Source organism: Pleurodeles waltl, chromosome 5 (assembly GCF_031143425.1).
Source record: "Pleurodeles waltl isolate 20211129_DDA chromosome 5, aPleWal1.hap1.20221129, whole genome shotgun sequence".
In the NCBI taxonomy this organism is placed as follows: domain Eukaryota; kingdom Metazoa; phylum Chordata; class Amphibia; order Caudata; family Salamandridae; genus Pleurodeles; species Pleurodeles waltl.
In genome coordinates this window covers 1055349908-1055367949 of record NC_090444.1, presented here as the reverse complement: position 1 = coordinate 1055367949, position 18042 = coordinate 1055349908, and the positions used below count along the sequence as shown (strand labels likewise).

Below are 18042 nucleotides of genomic sequence, written 5' to 3'. Positions count from 1 at the left end.
GATATGCTAGCATGGATTGTGAAGAAGAGGGAGAGATTGAAGCTGAGTGTCTTGAGAGAGATGGTGAAGGTAATTTTGAGTGAAGTGTTGAGTGTCCACATTTTATATTGTCAAAAGCACAAATTAGGTTATTTAGAGATTTCGAGTTTAGTCCATGAAGTTTCTACATTTGTGTAAGCAATTGCACATAACTGTTCTAAAGAAAATAAATAGCTGATATTCATGGTACTGAGCGATGGTTTACAGTGCTTAAGGTGCAAAGGGGCTATTGAGAGATGACGATGGGGGGTTGAAAGGATAGATATTGATAGTCATGTTTTTGAAGGTGTGACTGGAGTGGAAGGTATTTCAGAATGCAAACAGTACAGTTTAGTGGGATTATTTTAGAAATAATCCATCACAGTTGACTGTATGTGAAGAATGAGCGAAAATTGTATGGCTCTTGAAAAGGGCAGCACTCCTCATTGTGCCATTAAGGTTCAGCCACATCTCAGTGATTTTAAGTGATTCTTGAAAAAGGAGGTTTTATTGCAAATACTTATCGCTTGCCACAGGCAGATTGAGATGGTGCGAATGACAGGCCATTCATTGTAATTTAATGTCATTGCACTATGTCTAGTGAGATAAGGTAGCAAAAAAGACATTTGAGTGGTAGTAAAGTGCTAATCATGGAAGGATTAATAAGTATGAGCTGGTTAGTGAGAGAGAAGATGGAGAAGCATGAATGTCCCTGTAGGCAAGCACCCCTGGCAGAGAAAGGAAAAACATAGAATGAGAATGTTGATAAGGAGAAATATTTTTTCAGTAGGAAATGGGAGTGCATGATGGGTTGCAGTGGATGTAGGATTTTCATTGACTACAGTGGGCTAATGATCACTTAAAGTATAGTTTACACTAGAAATAAGTGAGTTCACAGTAGGCACTTGTGGTACCGACCACTTTATCAATAGTTCATAGCAGCTGCAAAAGTTTTTGGTAAAACAGGCACTACAGTGTGGTGGGGAATGGTGCAGTCCTCCAGGTGGGTGGTTCACACCTCAGGACCGAATCATGCAGTATGAATCTTATTTGATTTACTAGAGAGAGTTCATTCTTGTTAGTACTTTTTAAAAATGTGGTTTTAACTTTCTAACAATATTGTTGGACTTGTGGTGCTGCTGCACATGCTCTTGAAAATTGTCCTTGTGAAATGTAACGATTTTCTGCCCACCTCTCTAGATTAACATGTACAGTTAGGGAGAGGATGTCGCACAAGATGGAATATTGTGGATCCAGATGTCTTATGAAACTGAAGTTACTTCAAATTCAATTGGGACTTGGTGTTGTTTTTTTTTAGGACTAAGCGTACCAGGCAGTGCAGCTGTCTGGATTGCTAACGCCTTGTGGGCATTCTGAAAGCTTCCCTGGAAATGCATTTCGCTCATTACTTTCTATTGACTTTGTGGTTTGTAATTCACAGTTGCTTGCTTTTTATTTGCTTTAGACTGTCAGCTTGATTTCGTCCCTCCTATAGAACATCTCTTGTTTACTGTGTCTTTCCAAGTACTAGCTTGCTGTAAATGGTGTTCTTATCTTCATTACATTTGCTGTGCATTCAAACAGAGGTCATATGTCAGGTTCTGTATTCCAGGGAGCTGACTTCAAAGTCAGAGAATTTATGTGGCAGACCTGATGGTTACCCATGTGAGAGGAGAGCCTTAGGATGTTACTTTTTCTAGCACACAACAAAAAGTACTGTGCCGAGAGTTCACAATGTATCGGAAGTAGTAAAGTAAAAATGAAGCACATTTTTATGTAATTCTTAAATGTGTTGTAAACAAATATTTGAATACGATGAAAACACATCACAACACCGGATGATGACAGTGCCACACATTATTGTGTATGCACAGTTAAACTGTACATCTGTGCAAGTGTAATGGTCATTTCAATTGAAAATGTGTTGTCTATAATGGCAGTGCGCTACCATCCCATGCAAACTCCACGCTATGCCACTCCACTTTACACCACTCCACCCTACAACACACTACTCCACTCTATTACCTTGCACTCTATGCCACTCCATTCTACAACACTCCTCTCTATCCTGACATTCCACTCTACACTCCTCCACTCCTCACCTTGACACTCCACTTTGTACTCGCCACTCCAAGACACTCTTTACTCTAAGCTGCTCTTATATATGCCCCTCCACTATAGGCCAATCCACTCCACACCCCTCCACTCCATCTTCCCCTCTCCACTCCAGTCTACCCAAATCCACTCTACTCCAGTCTACCCCTGTCGACTCCATTCCAGTCTGCTTCATTCAATCTACGCCACTCCACTCCAGTCTGCCCCACTTCACTCCAATCTATTCCACTTCACTCTAGTCTATCCACCACCACTCAATTTACTCCAGTCTACCACAGTGTACTGCACCCCAACCCGGTCCACTCCAATCTACCCTACTCAACTTCAATCTACTTTACTCCAATCTACCCCACCCCACTCTAGTCTACTCCAATCCACTCCAATTATCACAAAGTCCATCCCGCTCCAGTGTACTCCAGTCCACTCAAATCTACCACACTCCACTCCAGTCTACCCCAAACCACTTCACTCCAGTCTACCACAATCTATCCCAGTCTACCCTACTAAACTCCAATCTGTTCCACGCCAATTTACCCCATTCCACTCAATTTACTCCACTCTACCACACTCTACAGCACCCCACTCAAGTCCACTCCACTCCAATCGACTCTACTTTTCTCCAATCTGCCAGTCTACCCTACTCCAATCCACCCCATTCCACTTGAATTATCACAAAATCTACCCCTGTCCATCTACCCCAGTCCACCCCAATCTACCCCACCCCACTCTACCCCACTCCAATCTATCCCACTCCAATCTACCCTAACCCACTCAATTACAATATACCCTAATCTGCACCACTCCAGTGTACCACACTACCCAAACCTACCCCACTACAACCAACCCCACTCCAATCTACCCAGTCGACTCCATTCTACACCAGTCCCACCCGGTCTGCCCACTCAACTCCAATATACCCCACTTCATTGTACCCCACTCCACCCCAGTCTGCCACACTCTACTCCAGTCTACCATACACCAAGCTACCCCACCACACTCCAATCTATCACCACCCCACTCTACCCGTCTCCATCCAAGTCTACCTCAATTGACACTGCTCCACCCCACTCCAATCTAACCCACTACACCCCACCCTTTCTACCCCACTCCACTCGAGTTTACTATAATCTACTGCCACTTAATCATTCCACTCTGCTATGATCCAGTCTACCTCACTCCACTACAGTCTACCCCAATATACCCCACCCCACTCAAGTCTACCCCACTCCACCTCAATATACCCCACTCCAGTCTACCCCCTCCCTTCCAATCTACACCACTCCAATCTACCCCTAATCAACTCCACTTCAATCGACCTCACTCCACTCCGATTTACCCCATTCCACTTCAGTCTACCCCACCACATTTCAACCCAATATACTCCAATCTACCCCAGTCCACCCCAGTCTACCCCATTTCAATCTACTCCACTCCAGTCCACCCAACTCCACTCCCATCTACCCACCTCCACTCCAGTCTACCCCAATCCAAACCATTCCTCTCTACCCTAGTCCAACCCACTTCTCTCTAAACTACCCCACTCCACTGCACTCCGCTCCAGTGTACCCCACTCGACTCCATGCCAGTCTACCCCACTCCACTGCAATCTACCCCACTCCAGCCTGCCTGACTCTATTCCAATCCACTCTCCACTCCAATCTACCCTACTTTACTCCACTGTACCCCACTCCAATCTACCACAATCTACCCCACTACAGTCTGCCCCATTTCACCCCAATCCCCACCCCACTGCAATCAAATCCACTCAACTCCAACCTACCCCACTCCACCCCAATCTACCCAACTCCAGTCTGTCACCATTTACCAGACTCCAATCTACCACAGGCTACCTCAGTCCACTCCACTCTAATCTACCCCACTCCAATCCACCCAGTCTACCTCACTCCACTACAGTCTACCCCATGTCACTTAGTCTAACCCAATCAACCCATTCCCACTGCACTCCAATCGAGCCCACTTAACTGTATCCCAGTCTACCCCACTCCACTCCAATCTACCCCACTATACTCCAGTCTAACCAAATCCACCCCACTCCTCTCAACCCACTTTAATCTACCCCACTCCAATCTACCCCACTATACTCCAGTCCAACCCACTCCACCCCAGTGTACGTCAAACCACCCCACTCTGCCTCACTTCACCCCAGTCTATTCTACTCCAGTTTACCCCACTTTATTCCTGTCTACCCCTCTCCACTACAATCTCCAGTCCACTTCAATCTCCACTTCTCTCCAATCTACCCACTCCACTCAATCTAGCCCACTTCACTACAGTCTACCTCAGTCCTTTCCAATCTAGCCCACTCACTCCAGTCTGATCCACTCCATTCCAATCTGCTCCATTCCATTCTACTCCTCTCCAATCTATGCCACTCCACCAGTCTACCCCACTCCACTCCAGGCTACTCCACTAAACTCCAGTCTATTCCACTCAACCCCACTAAATTTACTCCACTCTACCCCAGTCTACCGCACCCCACCCTAGTCCACTCCAATCTACCCCATCCCACTCCAATTATCACATAATCCACCCCTCTCCAATCCAATCGACTCCAGTCCATCCCAATCTAATCCACTCCAGTCTGCCCTGCTCCACCTCATTCCACCTCACTCAAAGCTACCCCACTCCAATGTATCCCACTCCACTGTACCCCAGACTACTCAACTCCAATCTACACCACTCCACTCTACCACAATCTACCCCATTCCATGCTACTCCAATTTACCCGCTCAACCCCACTCCAGTCTACCCCACCCCAGTCTATCCTAACAGACTTCAATCTACCCAAACTCACCCACTCCAGTACACCCCACTCCATTCTACCTGACTCCAGTCTACCTCAGTCTACCACACAACACTCTACTCAACCCCAATCTTCTCCACTCCAGTCTACCATACATTAAGCTACCCCACTCCACTTCAATCTACCACCACTCCATTCTACCACCACTCCACTCTAGTCTACCCCAGTTTACACTGCTCCACCACCCTCCATTTTACCTCACTAAACCCCACCCCAATCTTTTCCACTCCACTGTATCCCACTCCACTCCAGTTTACCACAGTCTACCTCAGTCTACCCCAATCCACCCCACTATGATCCAGTCTACTTCATTCCACTCCAGTCTACCCCAGTATACCCCACTCCACCCCAGTCTATCCCACTCCACCACAATTTACCTCACTCCACTCTAATCTTCCCCACTTCACTTCACCCCAATATACCCACCCCACTCCAATATACCCACTCCACTACAATCTACCCTTCCCCTCTAATCTGCCCACTCCACTACAATCTACCCCATTCCAGTTTACCCATTCCACTCCAATGTACCCTACTTAATGCTAGTACACTCCAATGTACCCGCTCCACTCCAGTCTACCCTACTCCTCTTCAATCTACCCCAATCCAACCCATTCCTTTCTATCCCAGTCCAACCCACTCCTCCCCAATCTCCCCCACTCAACTGCACTCCAGTCTACTTCACTCCCCTTCATTGTACCTCACTCCACTCCTTTTAATGTATTCCACTCCAATCTACCCAATTTATTTTACTTAACTCTAGTCTACCCCACTCAATCCACTCTAGTCAACCCCACCCCACTGCACTCCAATTGACCCCACTTCACTCTACCCCAATCTCCAATCTACCACACTCTGCTACAATCTACCCTTGTCTGCCACTATCTACCCCACTCCAGTCCACTCCAATCTACCCTACTCCATACTTCCTCACTCCATTCCAATCTACCCTACTCCAGTCCACCCCAATCCAAATCACTCTAGAGTGGAGTAGATCGGGGTGGAGTGGGGTATATTGGGGTGGATGGGGGGTGGTCTAGTCTACTCTACTCCATTCCTATCTATCTGACTCCACTCCAGTCTACCATAGTCTACCCCACTTCATTTTACTATAATCTACCCCACTCCACAGTAGTCTGTCGCACTCCAGTCTGTCCCTCTCCATTCCACTCTGCACTACTCAACTCCAATACACCCCACTCCTAAAATGTCTTCCCATATCTATCACACTCCACTCCAACCTAATGTACTCTGTTCTACTCCAGTCTATCCTTCCACTCCAATCTACACCACTCACTCACATCTACCCAACTCCATTCAGTCTACCCTGTCTATTTCACTCACCTCTATTTCAGTCTTCCCTATCTCACTACAATCTATCCCAATCTTCCCTACTCTGATCTACCCCGCTGCACCTCTATGAACCCCTCTCACTCCAATCTAACCAACCAATCCATTCAGTGTACCCCAGCGCACTCAACCCCAGTTTACCACACTCCAGTCCACTGTACCTGAATTTATCCGACTCCACTCTACCCCACTCCATTCTGCCACACTCCACTCATATCTACCCCCACTCCACCCCAGTCAAGAACACTTAATCCAGTCTACCTCACCTTTCTCCAACCCAATATGCCTTACTCCAAATGTTCTCACTCTACTTCAGTGTACCTTACTCTACCCCACTCCATCCCATACTACACTACCTCACTCCAATCTGCCCATTTCTAATCTACCTAATTCTACCCTACTCGAGTCCACCAAATCTGCCCAACTCCAATTTACCCCCACTCCATTCCAGTGTACTCCAACCTACCCTGTTCCACTCTACACCAATCTTCCCTGGTCTACCTCACTCCAGTCTACCTCATACCAATCTACTCCACTCCAATCTAGCCCACTCCACTCCAATCTACTCCACCCCACTCCACTCTAATCTACTCCAGTCTACCCCCTCCATTCTATTCCACTCCACCCTAGTCTACCCCAATCCAATCGTTCCACTCCAGTCTACCCCAATACAGCCTACCCCCATTTCTGTATTTTTTGTGTATCATCAAATCATCAAACATGCTTACGCCTGGGTCCCCTGCTTTATGTAATGACTTAGTGGGGGTCCCCAGGTTCCAGTAATGATTAAGTGAGGTTTCACAGACTAAAAACCACTGATCTAGAGCAGTCTGAAATTGTTGTATGGAAGCTTTTTGTGGCTTGGCATAGGTGCTCTTGCTTCAGAGCACGTGGGTATGCAAAGTGCATTCTTTGCTTCTTGCCTTTTAGAATGGACGATGGAGTCCTTGGGCTGGGAGACGCAACTCCTACAGTTTTGCACCATGGAGAGAACAGCTCATGGTTATAAACAGTGATCCTTCGTAAGTAGTTTAGTGTTTTTTTAATTGTTCAATGGCCCATCCTTTACATTCTCAATGCCAACGTAGAGCACTTCACTAGCATTCATTCTGTATGAACTCATAATGTATGGTTTCTCGTATTTACAGATTTATTTTTTTCCATTTGTGTTTGTTATGGTAGCTTATGTATTGTTGTAAACATGACCTTGTTCGCTCATACTTTTTAGTCCATTTAGCTTATTGTGCCACCCACACCCCAGAGATCCCCTTTCATATTTTCATCATTGTTTCTGACATATCACCAGCATTTACCAATTCATATTTTACTATGATAAAAACTAAGAATTGCGCTCTGTAACAAGTTTCATTTACTGTTGTAGGATTATCCTTCTTATCCAACGTTTGGCCAAAATCAGTATGCACAGTATTACTCTACATCAACGTATGGAGCATATATGACCTCAAATAGCACAACAGATGGTACCTCTTCCTCCTCCTCAACCTATCAGCTACAGGAGTCTCTCCCAGGGCTGAACAATCAATCAACACCAGACCTTCATCCAGGTAAGAGAGTATATGTTGTAATGAATAGAGTTGTCATTACTTTCTTTATGACTAGAAACATATTTGGTAAATAGGTATTATACATTTGTTATGTATTTCTCTCACGTAGAGCCTCTATTGTTTACTTCAGTTTCCAAATAACATAACTCACTTCTATGAGGTAGCAACAGTTGATAACAAAATTTGTTACCTACAGTTGCAGGGCCCGGTCAGAACCTGTCAGTGCTGCTCTGCTTGACTGCTTTCACTAAAACAGAAAGCGCAGCTGAGGCAGAGGGAAGAAAGGCAGGGAAGGTGGAAAGGATTAGTCAATGATGCCAGTTAAGTTTTATTTATTGTTTCCTTTTGGACAGGGTTACTTAACCCCTTCACTGCCAGGCCTTTTCCCCCTCAGGCGCCAGGCCTTTTTTTGGCTATTTGGGGCAGTTCGCCTTTAGGCCCTCATAACTTTTTGCCCACATAAGCTACCCGCGCCAAATTTGCGTCGTTTTTTCACAACATCGTAGGGATTCTAGAGGTACCTAGAGTTTGTGAGTTCCCCTGAAGGAGACCAAGAAATTAGCCAAAATACAGCAAAAAAATTGTCTTGGGAAAAAAGGGCTGCAGAAGAAGGTTTGTGATTTTTTTCCTCCTGAAAACGGCATCAACAAAGGGTTTGCAGTGCTAAAATCACCATCTTCCCAGCTTTCAGGAACAGGCAGACTTGAATCAGAAAACCAAATTTTTCAACACAATTTTGGTATTCTACTGGGACATAACCCTTTTTTACTATTTTTTGTGCTTTTAGCCTCCTTCCAGTTAGTGACAGAAATGGGTGTGAAACCAATGCTGGATCCCAGAAAACTAAATATTTCCGAAAAGTAGGCAAGATTCTGAATTCAGCAAGTGGTCATTTGTGTAGATCCTGCAAGGTTTTCCTACAGAAAATAACAGCTGAAACAAAATATTGAAATTGAGATTAAAAAAAGCAATTTTCCTCCACGTTTTACTCAGTAACTTTTTCCTGCGATGTCAGATTTTCAAAAGTAATATACCATTACGTCCGCTGGACTCTTCTGGTTGCGGGAATGTGTTGGGCTTGTAGGTTCATCAAGAAGCCTAGGTTCCCAGAGCCAATAAAGGAGCTGCACCTTGCAATGGGTTTTCCTTGTATACCTGGTATACAGCAATTCATTTGGTGAAATATAAAGAGTGAAAAATAGGTATCTTTGTATTTCCAAAATGGGCACAAGATAAGGTTGAGAAGCAGTGGTTATTTGCAGATCTCTGAATTTTGGGGTCCCCATACTAGCATGCGAATTACAGGGCATTTCTCAAATAGTCGTCTTTTTTACACACTGTTTTACATTTGTAAGGAAAAAATGTAGAGAAAGACAATGGGCAATAATACTTGTTCTGCTATCCTGTGTTCCCCCAAGAATCCCGATAAAAATTGTACCTCACTTGCGTGGGTAGGTCTAATGCCCGCAACAGGAAACGCAACATGGACACATCACATTTTTACATTGAAATCTGACCTGTTTTTTGGAAAGTGCCTAGCTGTGGATTTTGGCCTTTAGCTCAACCCGCACCTAGGGAAACCTAGCAAACCTATACATTTTTTAAAACTAGACGCCTAGAGGAATTCAGAATGGGGTGACTTGTGGGGCTCTCACTAGGTTCTGTTACCCAGAATCCTTTGTAAACCTCAAAATTTGGCAAAAAAACACTTTTTCCTCACATTTCGGTAACAGAAAGTTCTGGAATCTGAGAGGAACCACTAATGTCCTTCCACCCAGCTTTCCCCCAAGTCTTCTGATAAAAATGGTACCTCCATTGTGTTAGTAGACCTAGTGCCCGCAAAGGAAATGCCCCAAAACACAACGTTGGACACATTACATTTTCCCAAAGAAAACAGAGCTGTTTTTTTTGCAAAGTGCCTAGCTGTGGATTTTGGCCTCTAGCTCAGCTGGCACCTAGGGAAACCTACCAAACCTGTGCATTTTTTAAATCTAGACACTAGGGAAATCCAGGATGGGTGACTTGTGGGGCTGTCACCAGATTCTGTTACCCAGAATCCTTTGCAAACCCCAAACTTTGGCCCAAAAACACTTTTTCCTCACATTTCAGTGACAGAAAGTTCTTGAATCTAAGAAGAGCCACAAATGTCCTTCCACCCAGCGTTCCGTCAAGTCCCCCGATAAAAATGGTACCTCACTTGTGTGGGTAGGCCTAGTGCCCGCGAAAGGAAATGCCCCAAAACACTATGTGGACACATCAAAATTATCAAATTCAAAACGACCTGTTTTTGCAGGGGGAAACCTGCGTTTTTGGTCCTGGGCTCAGCAGACATATAGGGAAACCTACCAAACCCAAACATTTCTGAAAACTAGACACACGAGGGAGTCCAGGGAGGTCTGACTTGCGTGGATACCCCGGTGTTTTCTTACCCAGAATCCTCTGCAAACCTAAAATTTAGATTTTAGAAAATCTAATTTTTCCCACATTTCTGTGTGGGATCACCGCACCGGGTCAAATTTCCTACCACCCAATGTTCCCCTCAGTCTCCAGGTAAAAATGATACCTCACTTGTGTATGTGGGCCAAGTGCCTGTGACAGGGAAGATCCAAAAACATGTTGAAATTGAGGGGGAACAAAAGTGGGTCGAAAAAGGCAGTTTGAAAACAAATAAATTTAGGCTGACAAGTGGGGCAGAATTTTTATCTGTGTAGATGCGACAATGCTGGGTGGTAGGAATTTTGTGGATTCCAGCAGATTCCGGAAGGTTCCATCACAAAAATTGGGACAAATGCATGATTTCCAGCAAAGTTGGAGGTTTGCAGGGCATTGTGGGTAAGAAAATGGTGCAGGGTGCATGTGAAGCACCCGACCCTGGACTTACCCAGATGTTTAGTTTTCAGATGTGTCTAGGTCTTGTGGATTTTTCTACATGGCAGTGTCCCAAAGTCCAAAAAGTTCAGCCCTCACCATTCCAAGTGGGACGATTTTGAGAGTTAGCCAAGCTCTCATGGCCCAAATGTAAAACCAAAACCCAAAATAATCAAATGTCCTCTTGCTTGCCGTGGGATAAGATGTTTTAGTGTGTGGAGGAGAGCTGAAAGACTGCTACCCCCTTTAGTTGGGGTGGGGGCATAACCATGCCCATACTGGTTGTTAGCCAACACCCCACTTTTTTTTTCTTTTTTTTTAAAATTCCCTGGCATCTACGAGGCTTTCTGCCCTCCCCCCACCCCTCCAGGAGTGGATTGGGGGTAATTGCCCCATCTGCCCACCGGTGTGCAGAACAACTTTGGGCCCATTTTTTGGGGTTGGCCATACCCCCCACCCTCTTTTTTTGAAAAAAATAATAATTTTCCCTGATCTCTGGTGGGCTTTCTGCCCCCCTTGGGGGCAGATGGGCCTTCCAAAAATAGTCTGATCTGCCTCCAAAGGGGGCAGATATGGCTAACAGTAATGTGCCCCCATGGGTAGCGACCCATGCCCAAGGGGCTGCCCCCCCATACAAAACACACACACCAGTTCCTGGTGCCTAAGTTGTTTCTGCCCCCCAAGGGGAGCAGAAATGGGCTAAAATAGCCTAAGGGGTCGCTCCCCTTGCGTGAAATTGGTGCAAAAAAATCCCTGGTGCCTAGTGGTTTCTGCCCCCCTTGGGGGTAGATCGGGCTAATATAAATGGGCTGATCAAATGGCCTAAAGATAATTTTGCTCCCAGGAGAGCAACCCTTGCCTGTGGGGTCGCTCCCCACATATTAAAATATAAAACAAAAAAAATAAAAATCCCTGGTGTCTAGGGGTCTCTGCCCCCCCTTGGGGGTAGATCAGCCTAATATAAATGGGCCGATCTGCCCCCGGGGTGGCAGAAATGGCCTAAAGATAATTTTGCTCCCAGGGGAGCAACCCTTGCCTGTCGGGTCGCTCCCCACATATAAAAAAATAAAAATCCCTGGTGTCTAGGGGTCTCTGCCCCCACTTGGGGCAGCTGGCCTAATTATAATAGGCCGATATGCCCCCGGGGGCAGAAATTGCCTTAAAATAAATTGCCCCACTGGGGAGCTGCCCTTGCCAAAGGGGCTGCTCCCCTAATGCGGAAATACAAATAAAAAAAAATTCCCTGGTGTCTTGTGGGCATTTCTGCTGCCCAATCGCATCACGATTAGGCAGCAGAAATGCAGACAGAGACATGAAAGGAAAGGCCTTTCCTTTCCTTTCATGCCTCTCCCGCCCCCTCCACGTGATCGGAGGATAAATGCTTTTGCATTTCTCCTCCGATCCTCCAGCGCGGTGAGGGAAGCCTCTGATGTCGTCAGCGCGCGATCACACACTGATGTCATCAGACGCTACGAAGGGCCTGGGGAAGCGATTCCCCTTTCCTCCCTGCCCAGGGGAGAGGGGGGGGTGCCAGGCCCTCAGGGGGCCCATAGCAGGACGAGCTGGTCTCGTCCTCGGCACCGGGCAACTATAGCCGATACCAGCTCGTCCAAGGCACTCAAGGGGTTAACAGAGGTCATGATAAGTATGGTTCACCCCTTACTTCTCGACCCTTGCCTAGCCATTGAAAATCGGACCAGATGATTTTAAGGGCCACACAGAACTTAAATTATATATGGATGAAAAGTGAATTATGTTGATGTTTTTCACCTCCGGTGGTGAATGACATCATAGAAAACTCAAGCTTCACTCTTATTCTCTTATTGTCTATTTGAAATCACTCGGAACCCCTCAGTGAAATACATCCCTTTATTTCACTGTTTCTCATCTATTATATATACATATATATATATATATATATATATATATATATATATACATACATATTTATATATACACACACACACACATGCATACATATATATATATATATATATATATATAGAAACTTTCACACAAATTATCAGTAACTTGTTGGCAGCAGAACAAAATGAAGTTTTGTTGGCATGGACATGCTTGAAATATATCATTTTTTAAAAATCTGCCTTTCGTTTTTTATCACTCCTCTCCTTGAGTCCAGTTTTGTATTTTCATCTGTCGCAATCAGGACATAACCATTGGTGTTGTCCATTGTCAGTGTATTTCCTTTGTTTCTTCTGTTCTGTGCCTTTGTGACGTTTCAAAATCTTGGCCTGATTACGATCTTTGTGGACAACGTGACAGAAATCCCATCTGTCGTATTACATCTTGTGGAACTTGTAATACAGCGGATGGGATATACGTTATGTTTGTGATGGAGTATCTCATCCGCCAAGATCGTAATCAGGCCCTTAGTTACAAATGATAATACAAAACACCTAAATAAACAACAATAGCCCATGGCTTTGTTGCATGGAATGTTCTTTAAAATATATTTATTTTCTTATATTTTATTTAATTAATAAGGAAAGTACAATGAGTCTAATAACAGTTGGAGTACGTCAAACAGGGAGAATGCAGAAACAAGTAGAGTTTGTTACCAGCCAAGTAAATGCTAACAGAGTAAGCCATATATTTTTGGTAGAAAAAGAAGCAGCAAAGAATAAGGGTATTGAGAGAAGAATACAAAAAAGCACTGTCATTATAGATAAGATCAATACAGAGTCATAAGACCCACTATAGTTATTCCAGATCGTATAAAACTGTGTATAATACTTCTGGGGGATAATAAAAAGCTCTTGTTAATGCTAGTCAATCTCGTTAGATTTCTCAACCAATTTTCTACTCACAGCTCCTGCTTAGTTGTCCAAAGAAATAATATTGCCTAGTGCACAAAAGCAAACGTGCATTTGTGTGATCACAGCGAATAGAAAGCTTCTAAAAAATGTAACGGAGCCAATATTAAAGATCCTTTAATATTTCAATCAGTCAGTAAGCTCAGACCTACCCCCAGCAGTCCAAAATCTTACCAAACTACCAAGTTAAAAAAAGCCTAATATCACTGGAATCAATGACATTAGCACCAATCTGTCAGAGAACATTCTAAGTATCCAGACCAGGCCACACCTGTTTCAGATATTCATGACTGAGGTTTTTGTGTCTTCAAAACATAAGACTAAGGATGCTCATCTGGCTGGCTTCCCAGTCATTAGTGAGCGTTTTAACTATAACAGTTAAGAGTCAAATATGGAATATTTTACTTTCTCATATTTTCATATATTTGTGTTTAAAGTGGCATGCCACAAAGTGACCTAATGACATTTTAAAAGATGAGACTTTGATCCAGGTGTCAAAAGTTTGGCATAAAAACTTAAAGCAGCAATTTGAAGGAAAACTGTTTGAAACAAACACACAATGTGTTACAAGTTAAATTGAAACATGGGATGGAGTACCTGGTTCCGGTGCATTGTTGTGAAATGAAGAGTTAAAACAAAATGGGCAAAGCTGGTGTATTCAACTAATGTGTGGAAATTAACGTGATCACTCAGAATCAACAGACGACAGTAGGGAGTATGGGGGGAACAAAAGGAAGGGGCTGTGGTGTGAATCTCCCCTTTTAGGTGGGAGCATGAGTGGCAGATATAGCTTGACACTTATTGCAAAAGGTGGCAATGCAATGAAATCCTTAGTGATAATGGAAATAATGGAAACAGATGAGCAGGTGAGACTGAATTGAAATTGACTGAAAGCATATAGAATTTGCAGCAGCAGCGAATAATGTAATGGTCAGTAAGAAGGAATTAAAATATAAATTCTTCTTAGAGCAAATTCAGTGAGGAGCATCTTGGTAACCTAGAAGTCAAAGTATGATTCCGTCTAAATGTGTAGTGCATAAACACCACAAAGACACAATTACAATCCTCATATGTGTATTGACCCCTCAAACCGGCAAAATAGCACCCACCCCACAGTTGTGTTGCCCATTTCAATACCAATTGGTTTATGAAACTCGACAGTAGCGCCTGAATCCAGTATCTAATTGCAATACAGTTTTGCATTTTTAACAGGCATGTGGACTGCCATATATATGTATATGGCAGTCTACATGCCTGTTAAAAATGCAAAACTGTGTTGTAATTAGATACTGGATTCAGGCGCTACAGGCGCTACTATATATATATGGTATTCTCTAAGGTGCCAATTCACAAAAGAAAACATAAACCGACATCTAAGTTTAGACCTGAAGTCTAAGTTTAGACTTCAACTCTAAATTTAGGCTTCAGGTTTAAACTTAGACTTCAGGTCTAAACTTAGCCAATCTAACTGAGACTTCAGGTCTAAAGTTGACGTAAGGCCTAAACTTTGACTTCAGGTTTAAGTTTACCTTTGTGAATCGGACCCTCAAGGTATGCAGGTGGAATTACTTTTTTTATATAGCACTTCATACCCCTTTTTGTCTGTTTCTAAGTACTATAAATAAAATATATTGTTATTACTCAGTTTACTGGGTTAATTAACTGACCTCAAAATGATGGAAGACTGAATTGGCCTTAATGAGATTGATAATGTGCAGCTTTCTGAAATATATGCTACAAATACTGTTTTGATAAGGGAAGGCTTCTATAAGTGAGCAATTCTTTGAGTGTAAATCACAGACATTAAATAGAGAGGGCAACTCTCAACTATTGTTTCCTGGTGCAGCCTGCTGCTGAGATGCCCACCCTTTGAATCCCCTTCTCTCTGGAAGCACCCACCTGGCCTAGAGCCCTCTGGCAGAAGCACATTCTTGGCTCCCTGTTCGAGGGCCGTGGTCTTGGCAGCTCCCTATATAACAGCACATCTGCAAGAACCCTGTGATAATGCTCAAGTTCACTGTTTGTTCCCCTGAAGTGTTATTCAGCATTAGACCAGATCTATGGACATGCAGACAACCTTAATTAACCCTCTTAAAGAAGAGGCCCCTACACATTGAGTCAGCATTGCCACTGATTAGCAGTTGTTACTGTTCTAATGGATTATTTAATCCAGGCATCAAGTGATTGATGTATAGTTATGGTCCAATAGAATTATAAAGCCTTTTTAAGCAGAGGACATTTGGTGTATCAATACTTTGAACTAATATATTCTAAAAAGTACTTAATAGTAGAAACAGTAAGCCAGGACACATGCATTTGGTGGACCTTTTATTGTATTTCATTTCCATAATTTTGTCCCCATTAATTCAAAAGTCACTAAATTATTGGCTACATTTAAAGTAATTATTGTACCATTGTGGCCCTATAAAATAGTAAGGTCTCCTTAGAAGAACACATCTGATTTCTCTTTAGCAATAGCATCAGCCAGCTGTTCCTAAAATCCTTTAAAAAACAAATTCATAAAAGCAGATCAAGGAATATTGATTGAAGGCTGGGGCATCACAGTTGCATGAACCTGAATATGTTCCATTTGTGTGGCATTTCCTTTTACACGTGGCTAGTTGCATAACACCCAACCCTTCATTACAGTTTCACGATGGAGGTCGGACCGCCACCAAAGTAGCGGTCTGGCCTCCACATTACGACCCTGGCGGAGCCACCACAGTCCAACAGCCGGCACCGGCAGGTTGCCGCCAGACGACAGCCTGGTGGTGCCAGCGGTCTTAATCCATCAGGGCAGCCGGGGGATTATGAGTCCCCTCTCCGCCGGCTTTTGCATAGCGATCCCACTGCCATGAAAAGGCTGGCAGAAACAGGGTGCTGGGCCCCATGAACTGCCCATGCACTTGGTATGGACAGTGCAGGAGCCCCCATGGACAGCTAGTTGCGCTTTTCACTGCCCGAATTACTGGCAGTGAAAAGCGCGCCGGGTGTACCCGACACATTGCAACATTGCTGCTGGCTCAATAACGAACCTGCGTCAATGTTTTGGTGAGTTTTCCTCGAGGCCAGCGGAAAACTCACAATAAGGCTGGGGGGCGGAAAACCGGTGTGGCGGTTTTCCAACCCAAAGAGTTTGACAGAAGGCCTCCCCTACCCTCCAAACTCTTAATTTGCACCCCAGTCTTAAATTGACTTAGATCAAGTGCACATAAAAGATACATATTGTCCATGTATCATCTTCTGCCCTAAACACATTGCAATCAAGGTATGAACTTTTAACATCAGTGTCACTGGTAGTCTGTACTGCATTACTTTCACCCAGCTTCAGAACAGAAATTTAGTAATCTATACTTTGTGAATGGCCGTGGTCCCAGAGATGTGTTCCGACTGGAGTTGACCATGCAACCCTTTTATGTCTGCCTTTCTTGCCTTAAGTTCTGACAGAGATCAGGAACAACCAGGCCCAAGTCATCTTAGCAGCTTCAGAGTGGGCCAGGAAAGTGTGGCACGCAGACCTTCTGGCATGAGCATCTGTCCTCCGATCAGGCTTCCCCTTCTGGAAATCCTCCTTTCTCAGCGACATGGCAGGGTCACCCCCCCAGATCTGCTCAGTCTACATGCAAGGATGTCATCTTTTCCATAAGGTGCCCTACCACGAAATCCATTTATGCTGGGCACAGCAACAAATTTGTGGCCTGGTGTTGCATGTGCAAGACTAACTCCTTACCAGCAAAGTCATTGGACATCCTTTCGTTTTTTAAAATCATTGGCCCCCCACATCTTTCAGAAAGAAGTGTTAAAGATTGCTTGTCATCCCTTTCAGTCTTTCTGCATTTTCCAGACCATCCGTCCTTGTTTAAATTAGAAGTTGTGATGAGATTTATTCAAGGTTTCACACACATGTTGCTTCCAGAGTGTTTTGTGATGCCACAATGGGACCTAATCCTGGTCATGAGTATGTGCAGTTTGAGATGATGCATAGCTGCTTGCTGTGGCTTTTGACTTGACAGAGCACCTTCGTCATTGTGCTTACGTCAGCTCAGTGCGTGAGTGAGCTTATAGCACTTTCACTGCAACAGGACAGGTTGGTGCTGAGGACTTGAGCGGCATTCTTGCAAAAAAAATTGACTCTCTTCCAAATTGGGCATCAGTCACTGCCTGCAGTCCATTTTTCTCCTAATCCCTTGAAAAGGGAGAACAGGCTTGATTGGCTGAACCACAGGAGGGCTTTGGGCTTTTAAATTGATGAAACTAAGGATCATCAAGTGGACACTCAACTTTTTTTTGTGGGGCCCTAAACTGTGAAGAAAGAGTAGAGGACCTTGTAGAGGTGGATAGTCCTCTGCATTATGATCTGCTGCACACTGGCCAAAAAGCAGCTTCTGGAAGGTCATAACCCATTCTGCCAGGGTTAAGGCTGCTACTGCTGCATTGACATCACAGTGTCTGATTTGGACATATATCG

At 44.2% G+C, this 18042-nt stretch overlaps 1 protein-coding gene across 16 annotated transcripts in view; it reads left to right on the top strand.

The window, feature by feature from the left end:
- EYA4 (EYA transcriptional coactivator and phosphatase 4) overlaps nucleotides 1-18042 on the top strand; it is a 614551-nt gene that overhangs the window by 534881 nt on the left and 61628 nt on the right. For all 16 annotated transcript variants that reach the window (XM_069235264.1, XM_069235265.1, XM_069235270.1 and 13 more), the window contains one exon: nucleotides 7689-7872. In XM_069235264.1, the coding sequence (XP_069091365.1) occupies nucleotides 7689-7872 (184 nt within the window). The remainder of the gene's footprint in view (nucleotides 1-7688; nucleotides 7873-18042) is intronic.